General features: G+C 37.6%; 1 protein-coding gene across 1 annotated transcript in view; it reads left to right on the top strand.

Moving 5' to 3' along the window:
- The window catches only part of LOC109825147 (phosphatidylinositol/phosphatidylcholine transfer protein SFH2-like), a 15,897-nt gene continuing 912 nt past the window's right edge, over positions 7,114-22,098 (top strand). The window contains exons 1-10 of the mRNA XM_020391933.1: positions 7,114-7,346; positions 7,432-7,460; positions 8,654-8,737; positions 8,824-8,877; positions 11,217-11,294; positions 19,229-19,282; positions 20,712-20,771; positions 20,849-20,944; positions 21,462-21,563; positions 21,725-21,805. Of these exons, the coding sequence (XP_020247522.1) occupies positions 7,292-7,346; positions 7,432-7,460; positions 8,654-8,737; positions 8,824-8,877; positions 11,217-11,294; positions 19,229-19,282; positions 20,712-20,771; positions 20,849-20,944; positions 21,462-21,563; positions 21,725-21,805 (693 nt within the window). The 5' untranslated portion in view covers positions 7,114-7,291. The remainder of the gene's footprint in view (positions 7,347-7,431; positions 7,461-8,653; positions 8,738-8,823; positions 8,878-11,216; positions 11,295-19,228; positions 19,283-20,711; positions 20,772-20,848; positions 20,945-21,461; positions 21,564-21,724; positions 21,806-22,098) is intronic.

The raw sequence follows: 22,098 nt of genomic DNA, 5'->3' as shown, positions 1-22,098 counted from the left end.
AAAGAGTGTTGTTACGGGGACCCAAAATATGGGACCAAGTGAGGGGACAGGTGAGATGTTCCCTCCCTATTGCATAATGAGTTGGCATAGCTACTACTCATATTCTTCGATTTTAGAGAAAGATTGTCGAAGGCCTAACTACTACTCATGTATCTTCAACTAGACTCACACTAGGAGTGATTTTCTCTTAAATACGCTCAGCTTAAGTGCTTAAGGTATATTTCTCTTTCCCCCCCCCCCTAAATTTCTGAAATTCTTGTTCTAAGTCCTTATAGAGTTTAGTTGAATCAGTATGAGAACATTTAATCTATATTGTTTCTCATCATGTTTTTTGTAAATGTTTACGCGAGTGGACGAATTGCATTCTTGGATGTATTCATTCAATTAATTGGGTAAAATTCAAACAACAAAAAAGAGGAAATTATTTAGTTGATTATTTTCATTTTATTACCGCTGAAGATTGATTTACTAATATAACATTGATTTACTATTATAATACTATACGAGTATAATAATTCTACTTAATCGTCAACTATCTCCCTTGCAAAATAGGTATTATTCATGAAATTTTTAGCTTCCGTTAATTACTTATCACCATTTTTTTTAAATGACTTATTTCGAAAAAAATATTAGAAATATTTGTTGGCATTAATCTTTTTGGCTTTTAATGAGAAAATTATATTGAAGAAGTTTAGTTTTTATTAGTATTTATCAAATAATCATAATATTATTACAATTGATGATCAATTTTGAAAAGTAATAAAGAGCCATTATTTCAATTTTTGATATGTACAATTTTTTATGTTTTGGGGGGAAAACAAACTCGTGCACCACATGAGTCTAAAACTTTGAGAGACACGTGGGAACAGTGAAATTACCTCACTGTCCCTCCTATTTGTTATGATATGTAGTTCAGAACTTCCCGCACCGTGCAGGAGGTTCTGATAGGATGATTACTCGGTAGATATTTTCTTATTTGCATATATTTCATCCAATCTGTATGGGATGCTTCTTATGTCATTAAGCTACATCTTGCATTACGGAGTCTTCCCGCCGTACACTTACGAGTTAACCTTAAAAGATTTTCTTTTAATCATAGCAATTACTTAAACTAAGTGTTTGTTAGAGGCCCAATACCACTATTATAGCATTTTTGTTTAAAGTAAAAAAGGATCACGTACCTAACATTTGAATACTTCAGTCCCATGCTTTGACTACTGACCCAAACCTTAGTAGCACGTGTTAGATGTTTGGAAATTACAAATTTTAAATACAATATCGATCACTATCATTATAAGCAAGACACATTCATTGTGTCAATAGCGTCATGGAATTTCAAAATGAATAAAAGACATGTTTGAAAAGCATGCTCTATAAAAATAAATAAGACTAAGTTATTATGAGAAAAGGAAAGCTCATGATGTTTCTTTAGAGTAAATATAACTCTAAGGAAGGTGCTACAGTCACACCTTAAACCGCACCTCCAACCACACTCCTCTCTCGTTACAGTGCACCGGGGGCCACATGAGAATTTTTAAATGAGAATTTTTTTTAAAATTCTCATGTGGCCCCCGGTGCACTGTAACGAGAGAGGAGTGTGGTTAGAAGTGTGGTTTAATGGTGTGTCTCTAGCATTTTCCTAACTCCAAATAGAAGATCCATCAAGTTAGAATTTACACAGAGTTTGAAGACTAGAGTTCATCATCTCTAATTAGGATGGTGGGTAAAAGAAACATGTAAACTTGAACACCGGTCTATCAAATCAAAGTTGATTGGAAAATATCTAAATTATTTAAACTAAATTACCATATGTTTTTTTCCCCCTTTTCGATTTGATGAGAGGGAACTTCACCACCATCGTTCGAACCATGGGTATCAAACCTCCGGATGTGGCTACGTGGCACCCTCCAATGCAACTCTTTTAAGTTTATCATAAAACTTCTATGGACATAATTGTTCTCAAAAAAGTTGTATATGAGTAACCATACAAAAGTAAAAGTATTAATTATTAAATAAATTTCAATGTAAAGCAAGGAATGAGATGATATGACTAGCATCAAAGCTTGTAAATAAACCCTGTTCCTACACTTTTCACTTTGTTCCAATTTTGTACATTTTTTTCAAAGATACCCCTCATTAATTATGTATCCGCCAATTAATTGAGAGAACCATTGACAAATTTTAAATTTGCTTAAGAACCGTTTATCTGCTAAAAGCTGATGCTACTTCAAACTAGTGAAAGTTAGAATAACAGTATACAAAGCAATCCCAACTTTAACAAGGTCAGTTAGATTGTGAGTTGATAACAATAATTAATATTTATTTACAGATCGAGAGGTTACAAACGGTTAACTATAGCTAGCTAGCTTCAAATTGTTTTCTTTTTAATCGATTTTTGAGCTTTAGGAATAGATTCATAAGGGGAGTCAGCGAGATCACGACCAATTTTTTTAATTTTCTAATATATATATTCTAGCAAATGGATGATGCATGCGATTATAAACCTTAGTGGAAGTTGGAATAACATTGGTAGCCACGTACTCTGCTTCAGAAAAATCCAATAGGGGTAACCAAAAAAAAAAATCCAACAATTCCTAAAAGGGGATACTATTCCTTAATCTTTAATGTAGAAGTCAAATAAATTCTTAAGAGGAAAAATGATAGGTGGCATAGCAGCAGTAGGGATTGGTTATAGGGATGTGTGTTTATGAATTTTCAATCAATCCACTAATCTAACCTTAGTTAGGTTAGTGAAGTGGAGAATGCCATTAATAAGAATAAAAGAATAACACTTCATTTAAGGGGCTGTTTGGTTTAATTTCTACAAATTATGGGAAATGTTTTCCATCTAAAATATGATTTTCTTGTATTTTTTTAAAAAGTTATAGGAAAAGTTTTGAGAAGTCAAAAAGTATTAATTTTTTTTTTTACTTTGCTTGTTTGGTTCAAAGCAAGAAAATGACCCATAACTTTATAGAAAATAGCAAGATTTTCTATAATTTGTAGAAATTGAACAAACACCCCCTAATTTTATAAAAAAAATATCAACTTTATAGAAAATTGTCAATGTGGTGTCAAATTTCTCGGTGATTTCCGTCCATTTTGAGAGAAAATTGATTTCTGTAAATTTTAGTACTTTTTATACTTTATAGAAAACATTTCTGTAAATTTTTTTGAACCAAACACAGTTTTCAAAAATCTTCAGAAAATTTTTAATTACAGAATTGTCATTGTCTGATATTTTAAAAAAACTTTTTTATAAAATGTGCAACCAAACACCCCCTAAAGTGAAAAGTACTCGCAGAGGAGTTTCTTGGAATGACACTTCATCAGATGGTAAAAGAGACGGCCAAAACTTTAATCCAACTTAATTATTAATCCGTGAAGTGACGTGTCAACCAACCCTTTTCCGTAGAACACGTTAACCGCCCCATTTAGGGAAAATCATGGGTTTGGTGGATTAAGGGGCTTAATTAATTCGTCCACCAACTGATCAACACTGCCCCGGTGTTTAAAAAACAAAAATTAACACATATGTTCTCACATATGTACGTGCATATATGCACACAAAACTATTATAAACCATTTGTATTAGAGAAGAGCATGAAGAACTATCCATATTATCTCTAGACTAGGTATTTATTAACTTCACCCTCAGCTTTAAAAATCCATGTCCCCATCATCCCCTCATCTTTCTTTGTGGTCTCTTTTGTTAGTCCACCATTTTTTTTTTAAATAATGATAGGGGCAAACCCTCTACCACACTCTCAACCCCACTCCTAACCCCACCACTTCTCTCGTTACAGTGCACGGGAGCTACATGAGATTTTAAAAATTAAAATCTCATGTGGGCCCCGTGCACTATAACGAGAGGTGTAGTGTGATTAGGAGTGTGGTAGAATGTGTGCCCCTAGTGCCTTTTTTTTTAAGACACATGATATGCAATTATTCTTACACATCTAACGTTCACCATCCACGTGGATGTCCAAGAGCATAGGTAAGTGAGACATGATAAAAGTGTGAGCAAAAGAAACCACATCTATAGGCTCCCCCCCTCATTTCATGTGTTCTCCTTCTTAATTTTCTAGGACCAATAAATCACATTATGGCATTATGCCACGTATTTCTAGTTCATTTGGACTTTTTCACATCCCTTTTTGTGTCCACGCGCTTTATAATCTACAAATGTTTTATGTTTTATCACCATGATTGTTTAGACTAGTGTGTGGAGTGTGCTAAAAAAGTGAACAAAAACAAAAATAATGCTAACAATAATATGCGTATCTTCCACGAACGGACTCAAGCTTATGTCCTGTTTGGATGGAGGGCAGAGAGGGGGAGGGGAAGAGAAATGCGGCTTTCATCTAGTTTGGGAGTTTTTTAAGGAGGGTAGAGAGGAGGAAGAAAGGGGAAAGGATGGTAAAATTGCTTGGTTTTCTTCCCCCCCCCCCTCCTCCCCCGATGGACGTAGAGAGGCTAGACGAGGGTAAAGGGGTGTAATGACATTCTTATCTCCATCAAAACAAATAAAAGGGCTGATGTGTTATTAGTATAAAATCATTTATGTAAATTTACATATATTTACTTCCTTTCACCTTCATTCACCTTACTCAACTCCCAAACAACATATTACAATTCCCTTCCCTTCCCTTCCCTTCCCTTCACTTCTCGTTGTTTACCTTTCCTTCCATTCCCTTAGTAAACTCCCAAACACACCACTAATTATCACCGTATATCAAGAGGTAATTCAGTATATCAAGTGATTTTGGTTTAAAAAACTTTATACCTAATAATTTTAATATTACTTGATTGATTTGACTGATGAAGGATCATGATGAATAGTTAGGTTTCTTTCTTAATCAAAACATTCATTGTGCGTCCTAATAATTTTACTAAAGCCGTAACATAATACATTTATAAACTAGATCTAAAACACATGTAAGCTATCTCAAAATATCACAGAGGAAATCGTCATAATTACACCACCTACTGATGTGCAACAGCAGAAAATATTGGTACGTCTTCAACTTCTATGTAGACAGAACAACATGGATTATTCCTTTTTCTTTTATCTAGCATATTATTCCTTTTTTTATCTATTATCACACCTATTCCGAATAAGAATACATACATAAACATTGACGTTTGCTCAGCATAATTGCAACCCAATTAATTAGCTAATACATTCATGATTCAAATCCGACACAATCGGAAGGTTGGTACATGAAATACAAATTCTATCAGAATTGTTCTATACAGAAAGTGATCTCAAATACATTTATTTCGAGAGCTAAGATCACAACCACGAAGTGAAAAAATAGGTAGATGGTTGTGATCTCAACCCTCTTAACGGATGATTTTTATCACTCTCACGTGGCATCTGTTCTGATAAGATTTGCATTCTTGCATATCCCATGGACTTCAATAAGACCGCCCACATGCGATGAGCAATCTTCAATCATTCAATCGTAAATTGAGCTGACATCACCCTCCCCCACAAAAAAAACTCATCACCACCAAAATATATAGCTTAGAAACATTTGTTTGCGTGCGGAAAATTCTAATATGATATATTTAAAGTGCATATATTGTAATTACAAGGAAACATAATTAATATATTAGGTCTATTAAATTTAAAAATATAAATGCAAGTAGATCTGAGTAAAGTAGATCCATAACTAGAAAACATGGATTAGAACTGCCCTTTATGTGGAGACAAAAAGAGTAATATAATTTAGATGAATATATTCCTAGTGTCATATGCTAACTAAAAAGTTTAACTAAAAAACAACAAGCACTAAGATGCACATTGGGCCCTTCCCAAAAAATCCCAATTTTATACTATGAAGAGGGCTAATCTGCTAAAATGCGATTAGTAGTATATTCCCCCCACGTTGTTCGGCGTCGCCATCCAACGTGGGGGCTCCACCCACGCTGCACCGATTCCCTTTGCTGTCCAATTAACTCATGACCTGATCAGCAACATGACCACGAACAACTACATTGGAATCGAACCATTCATAGTGGGGCACGTGTGCTTTAATGTGGGTCCGGTTTAAGCTCCGAAATTGCGGTCGTCGACGAGTCACTGGACGGTATATTAAAGTCAACAACGGATCAGTGGGGTTAAAAGACCGTACATCGATTAGATTATTCGGACAGTAAACTACACTTACAAGTCAAATTTTAAAATATTTTGTTTCCCCTACCACTAATGGTTATTACGTTGCGCACTTACACCGTTCACCCTATCAGAACTCCTCACATGCGAGCGGACGATTCTGACCCTCAAATGTGTCCCCCTTATTTTGTTTCCCCACGCTGGAGGGTCAGGACCGACCACTCTTAGATGGATAATATGTAACATATCTGTAATTATTTAATAATAAATCTAGAGTTGACCAGCTTTCATGCTAAGTCAAATGTCGTAAGCACAATTGCACATAACTGATAGATTTCGATTCAATTATATCATTGTAGAGTGCACCACTTCATAACATATCTGACATTACCAAAATATCAAACTAGAGACCGCTTGATACATGACAACTGCAACGATTGTAACCGCTAATATAAACATGGTTTGAATCACCGTCGTCACTCACAAAGATTTTAATGTAAGTAACAATCATAACATTTTTATCAACAAAGAATATTCAAGTTCAATCTTTTGAAAAAGCTTGATGCTCTAGAGTAACCTATCACGAGATATATAATGACTGTAGTTACACGGATTCGGAGCCTCTTCACTATAAAAAAGTAGTGGACAAACTACTACTATATCACAACCCGTTGGCGTATTTAGCAGGTGGTGATGACTTGACTTAAGAGTGCCAATTAGGAAAATAGTACAATTTATAAGGGTACGACACACATTAGATATAAAATAAATCAGAATTATTTACCGTATAAATTAATATCTATACTAATACAGTAGTGTTTCCATATTTATTTTGTTAGAGGAGATGATCCAAATCTGTGGTTGGACGGCCTGTATAAATCCATGCTAAAAAGGATAGCGGCCTAAAGGACAAGATGATGCAAAACATGGTAATAAGAGGGTGTTTCTGTAAAAATGAGATATTTTGCCGGATATAATATTTGCTCTCCTCTTCCTTGTGAAGAAGGGAAGAGCAAAGCTTGAAATCGAGAGCGGAGATCTCTCAACAAGCACCCGCCTTTCTTGACTCCCCTCTTTAAATTTCTGCCCCCACCCTTTTTACTACTAAAATTTGAAACCCTAACCCTAAAATTACCTTCTTGTTTTTTTCTTCTTAAACTTGAGTAAGCAATGGCGATCGCTTCTCAGGACGCGATCAAGCAGCTGAGGGCGCTGATGGAAGAAGGTTCGCTCTCTTTATCCGCGTAATTTGGTCTGTTCTCGTGAATTTTTTTTATTTTAACTAGTTTTCTGGTTGTTTATTTTTGCAGTGGATGAGCCGCTGAAGAGGACGTTTGAGGTATGGATCTAGATCTGGGCAATGTTTATGTTAATTAGTATGAATTCGTAGATCTTTTAGATTTTTTTTAGATAATTTAGTTGTTCAATTGACTGATCTAGTTCGTAGACTGAGATTGTAAGTTGATTCTAGTCCTTTGCAGTATTTTTGGATTGAAGTTGTAATTTTTTGTATTACATTGAATAGTTTGTGATTTTTCCCCTCTAGCTGTAATATTGAACTGAAAGCTGTCCTCAGCTTTTAAAATTCTAGGGCGATTTGACCGATTTCTGATTTAAACTTAAAGATCTCAAATTTTTAGGAGTTTTGTTGTTTTTTTCTTTAGGATCAGAGTTGTAATAACAAAATACACATGTCATTGAAAATGCAAAGGACTGTGTCAAGCAGTTCTGATCTTATTGACTTTCACCAGATTTTTAGGAGTTTTGTTGTTTTTTCTTTAGGTTCAAAGTTGCTTATTAATTGAGTGAGGTTTACCGTAGATGCATGTTGAAAACTATGTCAAGCAGTTCTGATCGTATTGAAATATTTAATTTGGATCAAAATGTTTTCTCTAGCTTGATAGATAAATTGAAACTACCTATAATATGTTCTTCTTATTGGATTTGAAATTGGTAGTTAATTACGTTTATCAACCCTAAATTTGAGCAGCTTCCTCTTTGGGTTAGAACGGAGGAAGCACTTGATTGCTTTACTGTAAAGCTGTTATCCATAGACTCTAATCGGATAAGATGGATATTAGTTAGTACATTGTTGCAGCCTCCTATCTAGTGGCTTCTGCCTTTTTGAAAATGGGTAAAATTTTGCTTGATATTTCTCTTATGATGACTACACAGTGGTTACTATCTTGCTCACACTCGTGTAACTTCTTTTTTCTGCGAGCCTGCGATTGTTTGTATAGTGTATTTCGGTAGTTTCACAGACTTTTCTCTTATACTTTTGCATTAGTACAGTACCAGGGTTAGTGTTTTAATATTTTCTTTTTCGGGTGTTTATTGATATGATTTTCTAACTCTTTTTGTGCTTCAGAGTTTTTTTCGTGTCTGACTGTCACTGTTTTTAGGTGGTCAACAAGTGCATTTTGCTAGTATCATTTTTGTCATCTTCTTTTGTTATAGGTCAGAAATTAAGAAAAAAAGGGCCTATTAATTGGAATGTAATCATGGTTCCTGACTTAGTTTTCTTGATTTCAGAATGTCCATCAGGGGTATCCAAATGAAGCTTTAGTGCGATTCCTTAAGGCGAGGGAGTGGAATGTTTCAAAAGCCCATAAAATGGTTCTATGCATATTTGTTACTACTAGTATTTGAATTCTTCTTCAAGAGCTTCCATTCAGTTGCTTAATTAATCCTCTTTCATGCAGTTGATAGATTGCTTAAATTGGAGGTTGGAAAATGAGATTGACAATATACTGACAGTGAGTTCATGCTTCACTATTTCCATACTTTGTCGTTATCATCAGCTTAATATTGAAATTTCAAGTTAATGGTCAGAATCTAGTTAGATCCAAAATACAATTTATCGTTGGAGCCTTCTGGATTTCATAGATATCATTTGTTGTAGTCTTCCAAATTAGTACCAATGTTTTCTAAGCTGTCCAATACAACTGTCATTTAGCTGTCAAATTATAAGCATAACGATCTTTTGTCAACATGGGGTTTTCTGCATAAATATTTTCTTATAATAAAAATGGGCAAAACAACTTTTTTTGTTTCCTAATTTGTCATGAAAACAAAAAGACTTGCATCACGAAAGTAAAAAATCACCATTCATGAACAGGAAAGGCTGGAAAGCTATGCCACATAGGTAAATTAGCCACTGGGAAAAGGGGTTGGTGGTCTTTCTGTTTTCTTACTTCATGCAAGTATTTTTTTTGTTTCATGACAAATTTGGTACGTAAATGTTTTTTCTTCGCCTTTCCTATACGAAAACATTGCTGCAGAAATATCGCAATGACAAAAACTCATTCTACCTGTAATTTGACAGCTAAAATACATTCTTATTAGATAAATGCTGCCTCAACCCTGCATTTCGTGGAGAGTGTTTCTTCAATTTAAACTGTTATGCTGTGGCTCACTCTCAAACAGACAGTTCCTATGTTTGCATAAAGATCATGATTGTTATTTAAAATAACAAAAATAATGGTCTCACTGTCTGTGAAGAAAGTAACTGATCAGGGAGATCTTATTTACTGGAAGGGTAAAAAGCTAATTTGGTCCCTGTACTGGTGCTTCATTCTCAATTTGGTCCTCGTACTTTATTTTTTCTCCACTTAGTCCTTGTATCATACCTTAGTTACAAACTAAATCCCTTTTAAACATCCGTTAGAAATTTAGTGTTAATTTTTCATTTATGACTATCACTGTCAATTACATGAAAAAATAGGCCCTTGTACTTTATTTAGAACTCCTCTTTTGAACCTATAAAACCAATTTGCTAACTTCCTTGCTGCCACCAAAATTTCAAGCGCGTCATTATGGAAGGCGTTTGAATTTGAATCTGAAGAGGAACTACCCTTCTTGTTGCAAGTCGAGGCTCTTGCCTAGTTTTATGTATACAAGGATAATTATCAATGTAAATAAAAGAACACCTCAGATCTGTTTCATATATGAATAAAGTAATGAAAGTATAACTTGAGTTGTAAATCTTCTATAATGCGGAAATTCATCAATATTGTGATTCCAAAAGGTGAAAAAAATGAACGTGAAATATAGAGTTTTTTTTAATAAAGAGGAACTGTCAAGTTGCTTGGTTATATAATGCCATGAGAGTTCAAATATGGTTGATTGTAGAAACATGCAGAAACAGTTACAGTATATTCATTGCTAATATACTATAGTCATTACTTTGAAGGATGTGGTAATGCTGAATGCCGAACAATGTTATGGTTCATTTTCTTTGGATTATCAAGCATAAATTACTATTTGACCATTGATTCAGATATAAATTTAAAGTCTAGACAAAATGTCAACCTCCAGAAATGAAACCAACGCCTTCTATCTAGATGAGTCAGCCCAAAACCTGACACAAACTCCAGAAGCAAACTCAATATCAAGCAAAAAAAAAGTACAATAAACAAATGATCGAGAATTTTGCAAAAAACAATATAAGACAGCCAGAAAATTTTACAAGGAGTTTTTTTTTTCTATCTCTATTTTTATCTCATCATGTACAACCACTTTACTCTCAAAGCCAACATTCCTGCGGCAACTCAAGATACCTCTCAGTATCCTTACTATAATCATAAATTACCAAGTCCCTCTCAACCCAACTAAAATCCTCTTTCTGAGAGTCAGCAAGATTCCAAGCATCCTACTGATCCTCAGTTGTGGTGGAGACGCAAGCAGGATAAGGGTTTTTCCAAGTTTTTTCTTTATCGTATTGTTTTGAGACGCAAGCAGGATAAGGGTCTTTCCAAGTGTTTTCTTTATCGTCTTGTTATAGAAATCGAATAACTTTTACGGGAATCCTAAATGATTATTTGGGGAAACAACGAGGTTAAGGTAAAATTGTCTTTTCAACTTTTATTTAACAGTATTTTTAACAGAAAGTTAAAATAGGACTAGCTTCATATCTAATAAGGGGTACGAGGACTACGTTGAGATAAAAGAAAGTGGGAGGACCAATTTGAGAATGAAGCACTAGTACAGGGACCAAATTGGGCTTTTAGCCTTACTGGAATACTGTGGATGTGTTGTAATATTTCATAGATATATCATGATATATACCCCTTTTAATGCCATCGTTTTTATGCAGAAACCAATTATTCCAACTGATTTCTACAGAGGTTTGCGGGACTCACAGCTCATAGGACTGTCGGGATACTCAAAGGAGGTATGCTATTTTGTTGGATGTTAATAATTTTTCTTTTCATATTCTTTTATTTTGTAGTTATCCTGTCATAAGGTCTTGTTCAGTCATTTACTCTAGATATACTATGTAGCTGGTTCTGTGCTTGTCTTCCCCTCCTAATTTATTGCTAAAAAATTGGCAAATTCAGATCCTAAATAATTTCAGGGCATACTCCCTTTGGGCAAGCTTTCCTGCTTTTGTCCAAGCTTGAGATCTTTTTTTGAACAAACTGCAGGCTTTATGTAATTTGTTATATCATCAATTTAGTTTCTTACAATTTTGTGGTTACAAATACTTTTTATTTGAATTCCCTCCCAGGCAATAATCTGTAAAACAGCCATTATCATTAATAGCAATAACTGCTATTAAATCAGAACCTTGGAAGGATAACATCCTCATCTGTTGTCTATATGCATCACTGAATTACTGAATTATCAGGAAATGCCATAACAACATCGAAAAGTTTGAATTGTTTTTATTAGAACATGTAGAAGGTTATGTAGGCGTCAAAAAAAGTGCTTACAGACATCCTAACACCACTCAAGACAACATAGAAGAACGATCTAACGTCATCAGGCACACACACTGCAGCGCGGCAGGACATGGTCCGGCGGCTAAGGCGCGACAGCATTATGACGCCGCGGCTTAGGCGCTGCAGTCTAGGGTGCGCGGCTTTAGCGCGACAGCTTAGGGTGGCCGCGGCTTCGGCGCGACCAGCTTAGAGTGCCGCGGCCATTATAGTAAGAGTGCTGTGGTGGTTGTAAGTCAGTTATTCGATGATTATTTGAAGGCCGCACGTGGCGGCATATCAGAGATAGAACGTGTGCTGACGTGGATAGGCAGTTAAACCACGAAAAAGGTGGTTAAAAGTCGTGTGAGAACAGTTTCAAACACGTACGAACGTGGGTGTAACTGCGCCTTTAGCCGCGGCAGTATCGACTGCCGCGCCCTTTTAGCCGCGGCAGTGGTCGACTGCCGAGCTCTTTGGCCGCGACCGTGTCGACTGTCGCGCCTTTTAGCCGGCGACAGCTCAACTGCCGCGCCTAAAGAGGCAGTTGTTGATCGGCTATTCTCTCATTATGGTCTAAGGAGGCTATAAATACCCCCTATGGCCATCATTAGCGGGGGCTGAGCATTTTCAGAGCAGATTAGAGTAGAGAGCCTTTGAGTTTTGGTGAATTAGAAGCAAGAGAGAGAGTCTTCCTTCTTCACAAACATCCTCAAGAAGCTTCTGGCGAGTCCTAGAGATCTAAGCTCTGACTTGATCTTTAGAAGAGTGAACATCTTACATCGATAGAGATATTCGCAATTCAAAATTCTTACTCTCGATAAACGAAGGAAGAATCATTAACCCCTCACGGTTCAATCAAATCTGTGATTTAGTGTCCACGAGTAAGCGCTCCCGCACAGGGCAAAGATCCCACGCACAGCAGCGATCCAACAACAAGATCCTGCGTTTGTTTCTCAAGAGTTGTAATTTTCCTTTTGTTGTGTAAAAGAAGTCTTATAAAAAGATATCTCTTTTGAATTTGTTGTAATCGACCGAAGATATAATGAATTCCATAACAAAACAACTTTTGACGCAAACAAACTGGCGACCAATTGGGAGCCAACGGTCTCGCTGCCGAGACCGTCGTGTCGCAGGCCGATCAAGATCCAGTTGAATCCATGGTCGAATACGAATTCGTCCAACAAATTTGAGGAATATCTCTCATGCATCCTCTCTAAGATCTTCATTGTCTCAGCAAGTACAAAGAGGATCTTCACAATTGAGGAAAGACTCTACAATGCCAAAGAAGGCACAAAATGAAGACTCTCGCCTGATTGTTGCTCCAGCGATTTTCACTCGCGACAACCTCTGCTCACGATGACTCTCATTTAGTTAAAGAGTCATCGATCAAAGCCCACGGCAACTAGACGAAGAGGCGACTCGTCAAAGACAACGTAGCGCGGCGCTCGTTAAATAGCTAAGGCTTGGACAAACAGATGGGGTTATGCTATCGACGCAGGACCTAGAGTCGAGGAGACATCGAGTGGTTGCAGTTGTCTCAACGACGCATCATCATGTCTCTGCTAAAGCTCACAGAACGGAGGAATGGACTATTGTTAAAAAGGACTTCGTTCGCCTCAAGAACGTATACAAAAACGTCGTGCAACGCTGTTCTGCAGTGCTCTCTTACAACCCAAAGACTGAGAAAGGAAGAAAGGAACGGTGGCCAAAAAACACCGAAACTCACCAAGTTTGGATTTCCAAAAGTCTGGACTTATACAAATCAAGGCATTCGAGGCCCGTGTTAAGACTCCATACCCGCAGGGGGTGGTTTAAACGTGTGACTGCCTGACATAACCTTGGATCGCTTCAAAGACAGCAATAAATTGTCCTGGGAATGGCCAACAAGGTTTACACCTCCCAGAAGAAGCGCATTCACCAAAATGATACTCGTATATACCTGGGAGGTCTGGCCAACAGACGATAACGATTTTTTGGCAATCATACGCGATTGAGTCGTATTTCAAGGTTGGGGTTGTGAATAATTTGCGAAAAGAGAAGTTATTCGAGGAAATAAACTCTCATTGTCTGTGCGTCGGACTGACGTAAAGGCAGGCATTATCAAGAATGTGACTGTTTAAAAGGGGGCGGGGCGAGAAGCCATCCCTACGAAGAAAGTCTCTGTATTGTGCGAAGCCCTAAACCGAGATATTTAGCGCAGAAAAGAAATCAGCTGCGAGATTGATGATTCCCTGAAGTACCATAAATGTGGCTGATAAAACAGGAAGTCTAAGCGGCATTCAATACTCAAATCCCGACTTTTCCCCGAGAGGAAAGGTCAATCCAAAGAATTTGGCTTAAAGATGTCTCGGACTCGCAATTAGGAGCCATCAGGCGCAGAATTAAAAAGAATGCAAGAGGAATGTCCTGCGAGGAAATGAATTCTCGACACGTTGTTCCTGCAATCGCTTCTCTTGATGATAAATGTCCTAGGGCACAGGACAAATCAGAAGTATTTCACAATCACTGGCTGATCCAAGTTCACGCTCAAATACTTCAGGAAGCTCTACCAAACCACCGTGAAGAAATTAGAGCTGAAGTGAAGACGAATGAAGTTGGCTATCCGAACAATGAGAGAACTGTTAACTCAACAGCCTCAACCTCCTGAGTCCAATCAGCGACTTGAATCCAGCTACTACACTCGGAATGTTGTAGAGGACAGTGATCCAGAGGTGGATGAAGTCATTATGACTGATACACCTCCCAATGACAATAACACTGAGGGTGGTTTAACAGATCCTCCCAATAACAACATTGGGGGTGGTTCAATAGCACCTCTCATAGGGGGTGGTCTAACTCATTCTCCTCAACGTCCTTCGAATGAAGACATAGACGATAAAGGGAAAATGAAAGAGCTTGAAAACAAAGTCAATGCTTTGATGACGGCTCAAGAAGTTAAGAAGACGGGTATTCCATGTCCCTATCCAAGGGAATGGGATTCAATACCGTACCCGACGAAGTTCAATCTGATTAACTTCACACCGTTTGAGGGGAAGAGCTCGCCTATTCAGCACTTGATTTATTTCAAGTCTCATTTGAGTATGATCTCCGGAAATGAGGCTTTAATGGTCCGGTCATTCGTTGGCACCCTTCGCGGGTCGGCCTTCGATTGGTACCGACGGCTCAAGCCGGGAGCATCAATTGCTGGGATGACATAGAAAATTTGTTCCTCAGCAACTTCTTCGATGATGACACCGAAGTGTCAATCGGAACCCTTTTGGATGAAAAACAAAAAGACGGGGAGTCAGTCGACAATTTTGTCAAGTGCTTCCGTAACAAGGCAATGAATTGCAGAGATCCTGTTACAGAAGAGTTCATTCTGCAAACATGCCACAATAATCTCTCTATCGATGTTCTGGAAGCTCTGGGGGTCGTACCATGAGTTCATTCCAAACATGCCACAATAATCTCTCTATCGATGTTCTGGAAGCTCTGGGGGTCGTACCATCCAAAACTTGGAAAGATTTGAAAATGCGCGGTGAACAAGCTGAACACTTTCTTAAAAGAAAGAAAGCTGAGAGAAGCCAACCGACGACATCTGCAATCACTGGGAACCCGACTCCCGATCAGGATGGAGCTAAGAGGATTACGGATCCAAACTACTGTGCGTACCACAGAAGGGTTCTTCATCCCACCGAGATTTGCTTTGGACTCAAAAATAAAATCCAAGCATTAATTGACTCCGGCGTCATAATGGCGAAACAAGCCAAGTAAAAGATCCAAGCCTTAATTGACTCCGGCGTCATAACGGCGAAAGAAGTCGAGTAAAGACGACCATAATACTCCATCGGATACACGAGTTTAAACTGTTTTCCCTAACTCCATTGGGTACACGAGTATAAACTGTTTCCCCACACTCCGAAGAGTATACGAGTATAAACTGCTCCTCGATACTCCTAAACTATTTCCTTTCTTTCACGGGAAATTCCTGGAGAGCGCCATGCATAGTACTCTTAAGGATAACCTGTTCATGCAGCTGAATATAATGATAGACCCAGTTTCACAAAGGAAGCTGGGGGTGGATGGTTCATGTAACGGGAAGTTCTCGAAAGAATGCTATATGTAATTTTCTTAGGGATAACCCGATCATTACAAACAAGGTGATAAACACTACATCCCCACGGTGATTTCCGAATACTCTTTTGTTGAGATGAGATTTGATCACTCCTTTAGATCAATCTTCCCTCACAAAACTCACATTTGGTCAAACCTTTAAACAGTTAGGACCAAAGCCAAAATCCCCTCTCGATTCGTTCCATGAACGAGAGGTCCACAAATTGAACGATCAAACCTTTAAACAGTTAGGATCGTCTCAAAACCCTATTTGGTCAAACCTTTAAACAGTTAGGACCAAAGCCAAAATCCCCTCTCGATTCGTTCCATGAACGAGAGGTCCACAAATTGAACGATCAAACCTTTAAACAGTTAGGATCGTCTCAAATTCCCATCTTGGTCAAACCTTTAAACAGTTAGGACCAAAGCCAAAATCCCCTCTCGATTCGTTCCATGAACGAGAGGTCCACAAATTGAACGATCAAACCTTTAAACAGTTAGGATCGTATCAAATTCCCATCTTGGTCAAACCTTTAAACAGTTAGGACCAAAGCCAAAATCCCCTCTCGATTCGTTCCATGAACGAGAGGTCCACAAATTGAACGATCAAACCTTTAAACAGTTAGGATCGTCTCAAATTCCCATCTTGGTCAAACCTTTAAACAGTTAGGACCAAAGCCAAAATCCCCTCTCGATTCGTTCCATGAACGAGAGGTCCACAAATTGAACGATCAAACCTTTAAACAGTTAGGATCGTCTCAAATTCCCATCTTGGTCAAACCTTTAAACAGTTAGGACCAAAGCCAAAATCCCCTCTCGATTCGTTCCATGAACGAGAGGTCCACAAATTGAACGATCAAACCTTTAAACAGTTAGGATCGTCTCAAATTCCCATCTTGGTCAAACCTTTAAACAGTTAGGACCAAAGCCAAAATCCCCTCTCGATTCGTTCCATGAACGAGAGGTCCACAAATTGAACGATCAAACCTTTAAACAGTTAGGATCGTCTCAAATTCCCATCTTGGTCAAACCTTTAAACAGTTAGGACCAAAGCCAAAATCCCCTCTCGATTCGTTCCATGAACGAGAGGTCCACAAATTGAACGATCAAACCTTTAAACAGTTAGGATCGTCTCAAATTCCCATCTTGGTCAAACCTTTAAACAGTTAGGACCAAAGCCAAAATCCCCTCTCGATTCGTTCCATGAACGAGAGGTCCACAAATTGAACGATCAAACCTTTAAACAGTTAGGATCGTCTCAAATTCCCATCTTGGTCAAACCTTTAAACAGTTAGGACCAAAGCCAAAATCCCCTCTCGATTCGTTCCATGAACGAGAGGTCCACAAATTGAACGATCAAACCTTTAAACAGTTAGGATCGTCTCAAATTCCCATCTTGGTCAAACCTTTAAACAGTTAGGACCAAAGCCAAAATCCCCTCTCGATTCGTTCCATGAACGAGAGGTCCACAAATTGAACGATCAAACCTTTAAACAGTTAGGATCGTCTCAAATTCCCATCTTGGTCAAACCTTTAAACAGTTAGGACCAAAGCCAAAATCCCCTCTCGATTCGTTCCATGAACGAGAGGTCCACAAATTGAACGATCAAACCTTTAAACAGTTAGGATCGTCTCAAATTCCCATCTTGGTCAAACCTTTAAACAGTTAGGACCAAAGCCAAAATCCCCTCTCGATTCGTTCCATGAACGAGAGGTCCACAAATTGAACGATCAAACCTTTAAACAGTTAGGATCGTCTCAAATTCCCATCTTGGTCAAACCTTTAAACAGTTAGGACCAAAGCCAAAATCCCCTCTCGATTCGTTCCATGAACGAGAGGTCCACAAATTGAACGATCAAACCTTTAAACAGTTAGGATCGTCTCAAATTCCCATCTTGGTCAAACCTTTAAACAGTTAGGACCAAAGCCAAAATCCCCTCTCGATTCGTTCCATGAACGAGAGGTCCACAAATTGAACGATCAAACCTTTAAACAGTTAGGATCGTCTCAAATTCCCATCTTGGTCAAACCTTTAAACAGTTAGGACCAAAGCCAAAATCCCCTCTCGATTCGTAAGAGGCAGTTGTTGATCGGCTATCTCTTCAGTTATCGTCTAAGGAGGCTATAAATACCCCCCTATGGCCATCATTGACGGGGGCTGAGCATTTTCAGAGCAGATTAGAGTAGAGAGCCTTGAGTTTTGGTGAATTAGAGCAAGAGAGAGAGTCTTCCTTCTTCACAAACATCCTCAAGAAGCTTCTGGCGAGTCCTAGAGATCTAAGCTCTGACTTGATCTTTAGAAGAGTGAACATCTTACATCGATAAGATATTCGCTTCAAATTCTTACTTCGATAAACGAAGGAAGAATCATTAAACCCCTCACGGTTCAATCAGAATCTGTGATTTAGTGGTCCACGAGTCAAAGCGCTCCCGGCACAGGCAAAGATCCCACGCAAGCAGCGATCCAAACAACGATCCTGCGTTTGTTTCTCAAGAGTTGTAATTTTCCTTTTGTTGTGTAAAAGAAGTCTTATAAAAAGACTATCTCTTTTGAATTTGTTGTAATCGACCGAAGATATAATGAATTCCATAACAAAACCAACTTTTGACGCAAACAGGTTAAACATGCAAATAGTTTCCTTTAAAACATAAATACATTGATATGGGGGAAATGACTTGTAAAAGTCAAATAAGTTATTCTCTTTATCTGCACATGTGTAATATTTCCATCCCCAATTGGTGTAAGGCATCATTATATCTAGATGGAAATAAGAGACATCATGCATATACTAATCAACGCTAGTTGTCATGTTACAAGCCATACATTGTATTGTAGTTCATGTACAGTGTACATATGGTGGAAATATTATGGTCTTCCATATATGACTATTTGAAGCAATGTGTATTGTATAATCTAACAAATCCCCTTAGAAGTAGTACAGACGGATGCGGTTCTGAACTTGTAACTCTTGCAGACATTCAGTTAGCTATATGGTATCTAGCCTTTTAATATGGGTACTGAGCTTTGGTTGTGTTTGAAAAACAGCTTGCAAGAATTAATAGATATCTTTCAGCTTATCTTTCACATCAATAGTCAAACTAATATTTTATTAAATTTCTATCCTTCTGCTTATTTACTTTTTTACCTTATGTCCTAAAAGCAGTCCCTTGGGGGATCTTTGTTCTTTAATCCCGCGTGCCTGTTGTTTACCTTATGTCACATTCTTTCCTGAAGTTAATTATATCGTCTTTATTTTATACAATCCGACAATTTACCTTCTGTTTTACCTTTTCGTTCTCTATCTCCGGCAGGGTCTTCCTGTATTCGCAATTGGTGTTGGACTTAGCACATTTGACAAAGCATCTGTAAGCACTATGATCTCTCTTCATAACTACTAAAGTTAATTTACTAAATGCATGTTGCTGAGCAGGAAGCATCAGGCAGTGCCAAAAAACATCCTGATCAGATTTTTTTTCCCTTTGCGGTTTCCTTTTCTGTATTTAAAACTCTGGCGGATAGTTCATTATTGATATGAAATTATGATTTGAGCTGAATTATGACCTTGAGTATAAGTGTTGAAGGCGTTAGTTAAGGGTTAAGTTGGCCCAACAGGCTTGGGACCTGCTGTGGGCTGCCATGAGGGGGTTTACACCAGTCTATTGTTGAGCTATTCTGCAGAACAGAAAAGAAAGGAGATAAGATGAAAAGAAGGAAGAAGTGGAAAATAAACTGCTAATGTCCCTTTAAGCCACTAAATGTACAACCAATGGCTGACTGCTGCTATAGGCAGAATAAGGGGAAAATAAAGGCTAGAGAGCAAAGGGATGAGAGGGGACCAGCCCGTTATCAGGATCTTGCAGAACCCAGTTTGCATAAACTTAAGTGGATCTGCTTTTAGTGAAAATTTTGTCCTTCCAGGTTATAAGAATAAGTCCAGCCTTATTCTGTGACCCCCTACCTGTCATGCTACCCTCACTTCACTGCAGTTGAGATCACCACCAGGTCCTTCAGCAGACAGCTTGTTGCAGTTAATAATGAGGTGAAGGGGCTGGCAATAAGACCCTGCTTTCTCTGCTCTGTTATTCCTTCCCCAACACTTAAATTCTGGGTACCCACCTCTACATCAACTGCTATTTAGTACCCGGAATTAAAACTAAGCATAATCCTGCTAGTTTAGAACATGCTGCAGCTATGCGACTGGTGTTGTCTGGGCCTTCAGCCAGCAGCATATTAAAGTCTAATGATTAGATTTCTGGATTAATGTTGTATTTTGATTTGAAGAGATCAATTATTAATGGAGTTCGACTTGGACAGCCAAGGGAATTAATTGGACAACAGCATTTACAAATGACAAAGTAAGTACTAAATAACAGTTGACTTAGAGGTGGGGTTGAAAATTTGGGAGAATTTTCAGCATGGAGATTAACCCAGTACTTTGGGAGTTGGTTCTTAGGGAATTGAGTCTGCATCTTTTGAGTTGAGTTATTTCCTTTTTCTTTTAGGTTGAGTAACTAAATTACCCTTGTACTTCAAGTGTTAACAAAATCAAGTCTTAATGCTCTTTTTAATATTCACTCCAAAATATTTTCTGGCATCAGTTAGTTTAGCTAACTTGTCTATACAACAATTTGTGTGCAATGGACATGTTTGCATATAAATGTGCATGTGTGCATACAGTACTATATTTACTCTAGTAAGAGGTTGATATGGTTTCTTTCAAGTTCAGAAATGTTTACCTGCTGTCCTGATATCTGTACCAGTTTTAGTTACCTGGTTATCTTACTTGTCTTTTAGGTACACTACTATGTCCAATCACATATTCAAATTAATGAGTACAGAGATCGTGTAGTATTGGTGAGCCCTTTCTCATAGTTCATATACTTTGATTACTATAATGTTTTCTTTGTCTTATTTGTAGCTTCTCATTGTAGCCTGCAGCGACACAGAAGCATGAGCGGCATATTGGAACATGCATTAAAATTTTGGACATGACTGGTTTAAAGCTTTCTGCTTTGAGCCAGATAAAGGTTTGTCTTGTCATACTTTTATCTCTGTTATCCAATGGCAGATCCACAAAAAATTTCTTGATAGGGTGGACGATAGATATCTGTTTACCAAAAAAATAAAGATTAATATTATAAACAAGAACTTGCAATTGCCCCCTAAGTGCACACATGGACCCTCCCCTGCTGTTTCTAGAAATAGCTGGCAATTTGTTTACCATTCTTTTTCTGACGGAACCTTCAATTTTCTTTTACTGTCCATTTAGCAGATTTCTAAGGCACAGACAATGAAAAACCTGAAAATCCAAAAAAGAAACATAAAAATATAAATATATAAACTTGGTAGATGTTTTTTTTTTCCCTTCATTGGTTTTTATTAATGCGATACATTTTTTGATCCTAGGTTAATGTACAAGATATTAATTTGTTTTGTTTGCAGTGTACCCTGTTGCTTCAACCAGTTATATGATTGCACTTTTTAACTGCCATGATTAAACCAGTTATATGAATATTGAACTTTTTATTTTCCATATGATGGCAGCTATTGACTATGATATCTACCGTTGATGACCTGAACTATCCAGAGAAGACGGAAACTTATTACATTGTTAATGCTCCATATATATTTTCAGCTTGTTGGAAGGTACAGTTTTATCAGAGTTCTGATACTGCCACACCTGAATATGCCACTTCCATCTTTTTGATCTTTGTCTTTTTAATCTTAATAATTATGATTTGTAACGTTCTTCTGATAAATATTCTGTTTTCCATGTTAATGGTATTTTACATTAAACCCTTGACCAGGTTGTTAAACCTCTTTTGCAAGAAAGAACAAGAAAGAAAGTTCAAGTGCTCCAAGGCGGTGGCAGAGACGAGTTGTTGAGGGTAAGATCGATTCAACTGATAGTATAAGAACATATGTGGAACGGATTGTAGTTTCATGCAAATGACTCGTCTTTGACTCATTTTTATAGTCATCATCATTTTTCTATGTGGCCCATGTAGCAAATGTATTGATAACATTATTTTCCCATGAAATAGTTTTTACCTTCCAGTTCCTGGAGTGCTTTATGACGAAATAGTAAAGAAATAGGAGGAAAATGATTAAGCAATTTGGAAAACCAAACCCCATGAGGGTTTTTCATCTGTCAAAACTGCAAGTCAATAGTATGTTTCCT

This window comes from Asparagus officinalis, chromosome 1, assembly GCF_001876935.1.
Source record: "Asparagus officinalis chromosome 1, Aspof.V1, whole genome shotgun sequence".
In the NCBI taxonomy this organism is placed as follows: Eukaryota; Viridiplantae; Streptophyta; class Magnoliopsida; order Asparagales; family Asparagaceae; genus Asparagus; species Asparagus officinalis.
This window is presented reverse-complemented; position numbering and strand designations above follow the sequence as displayed.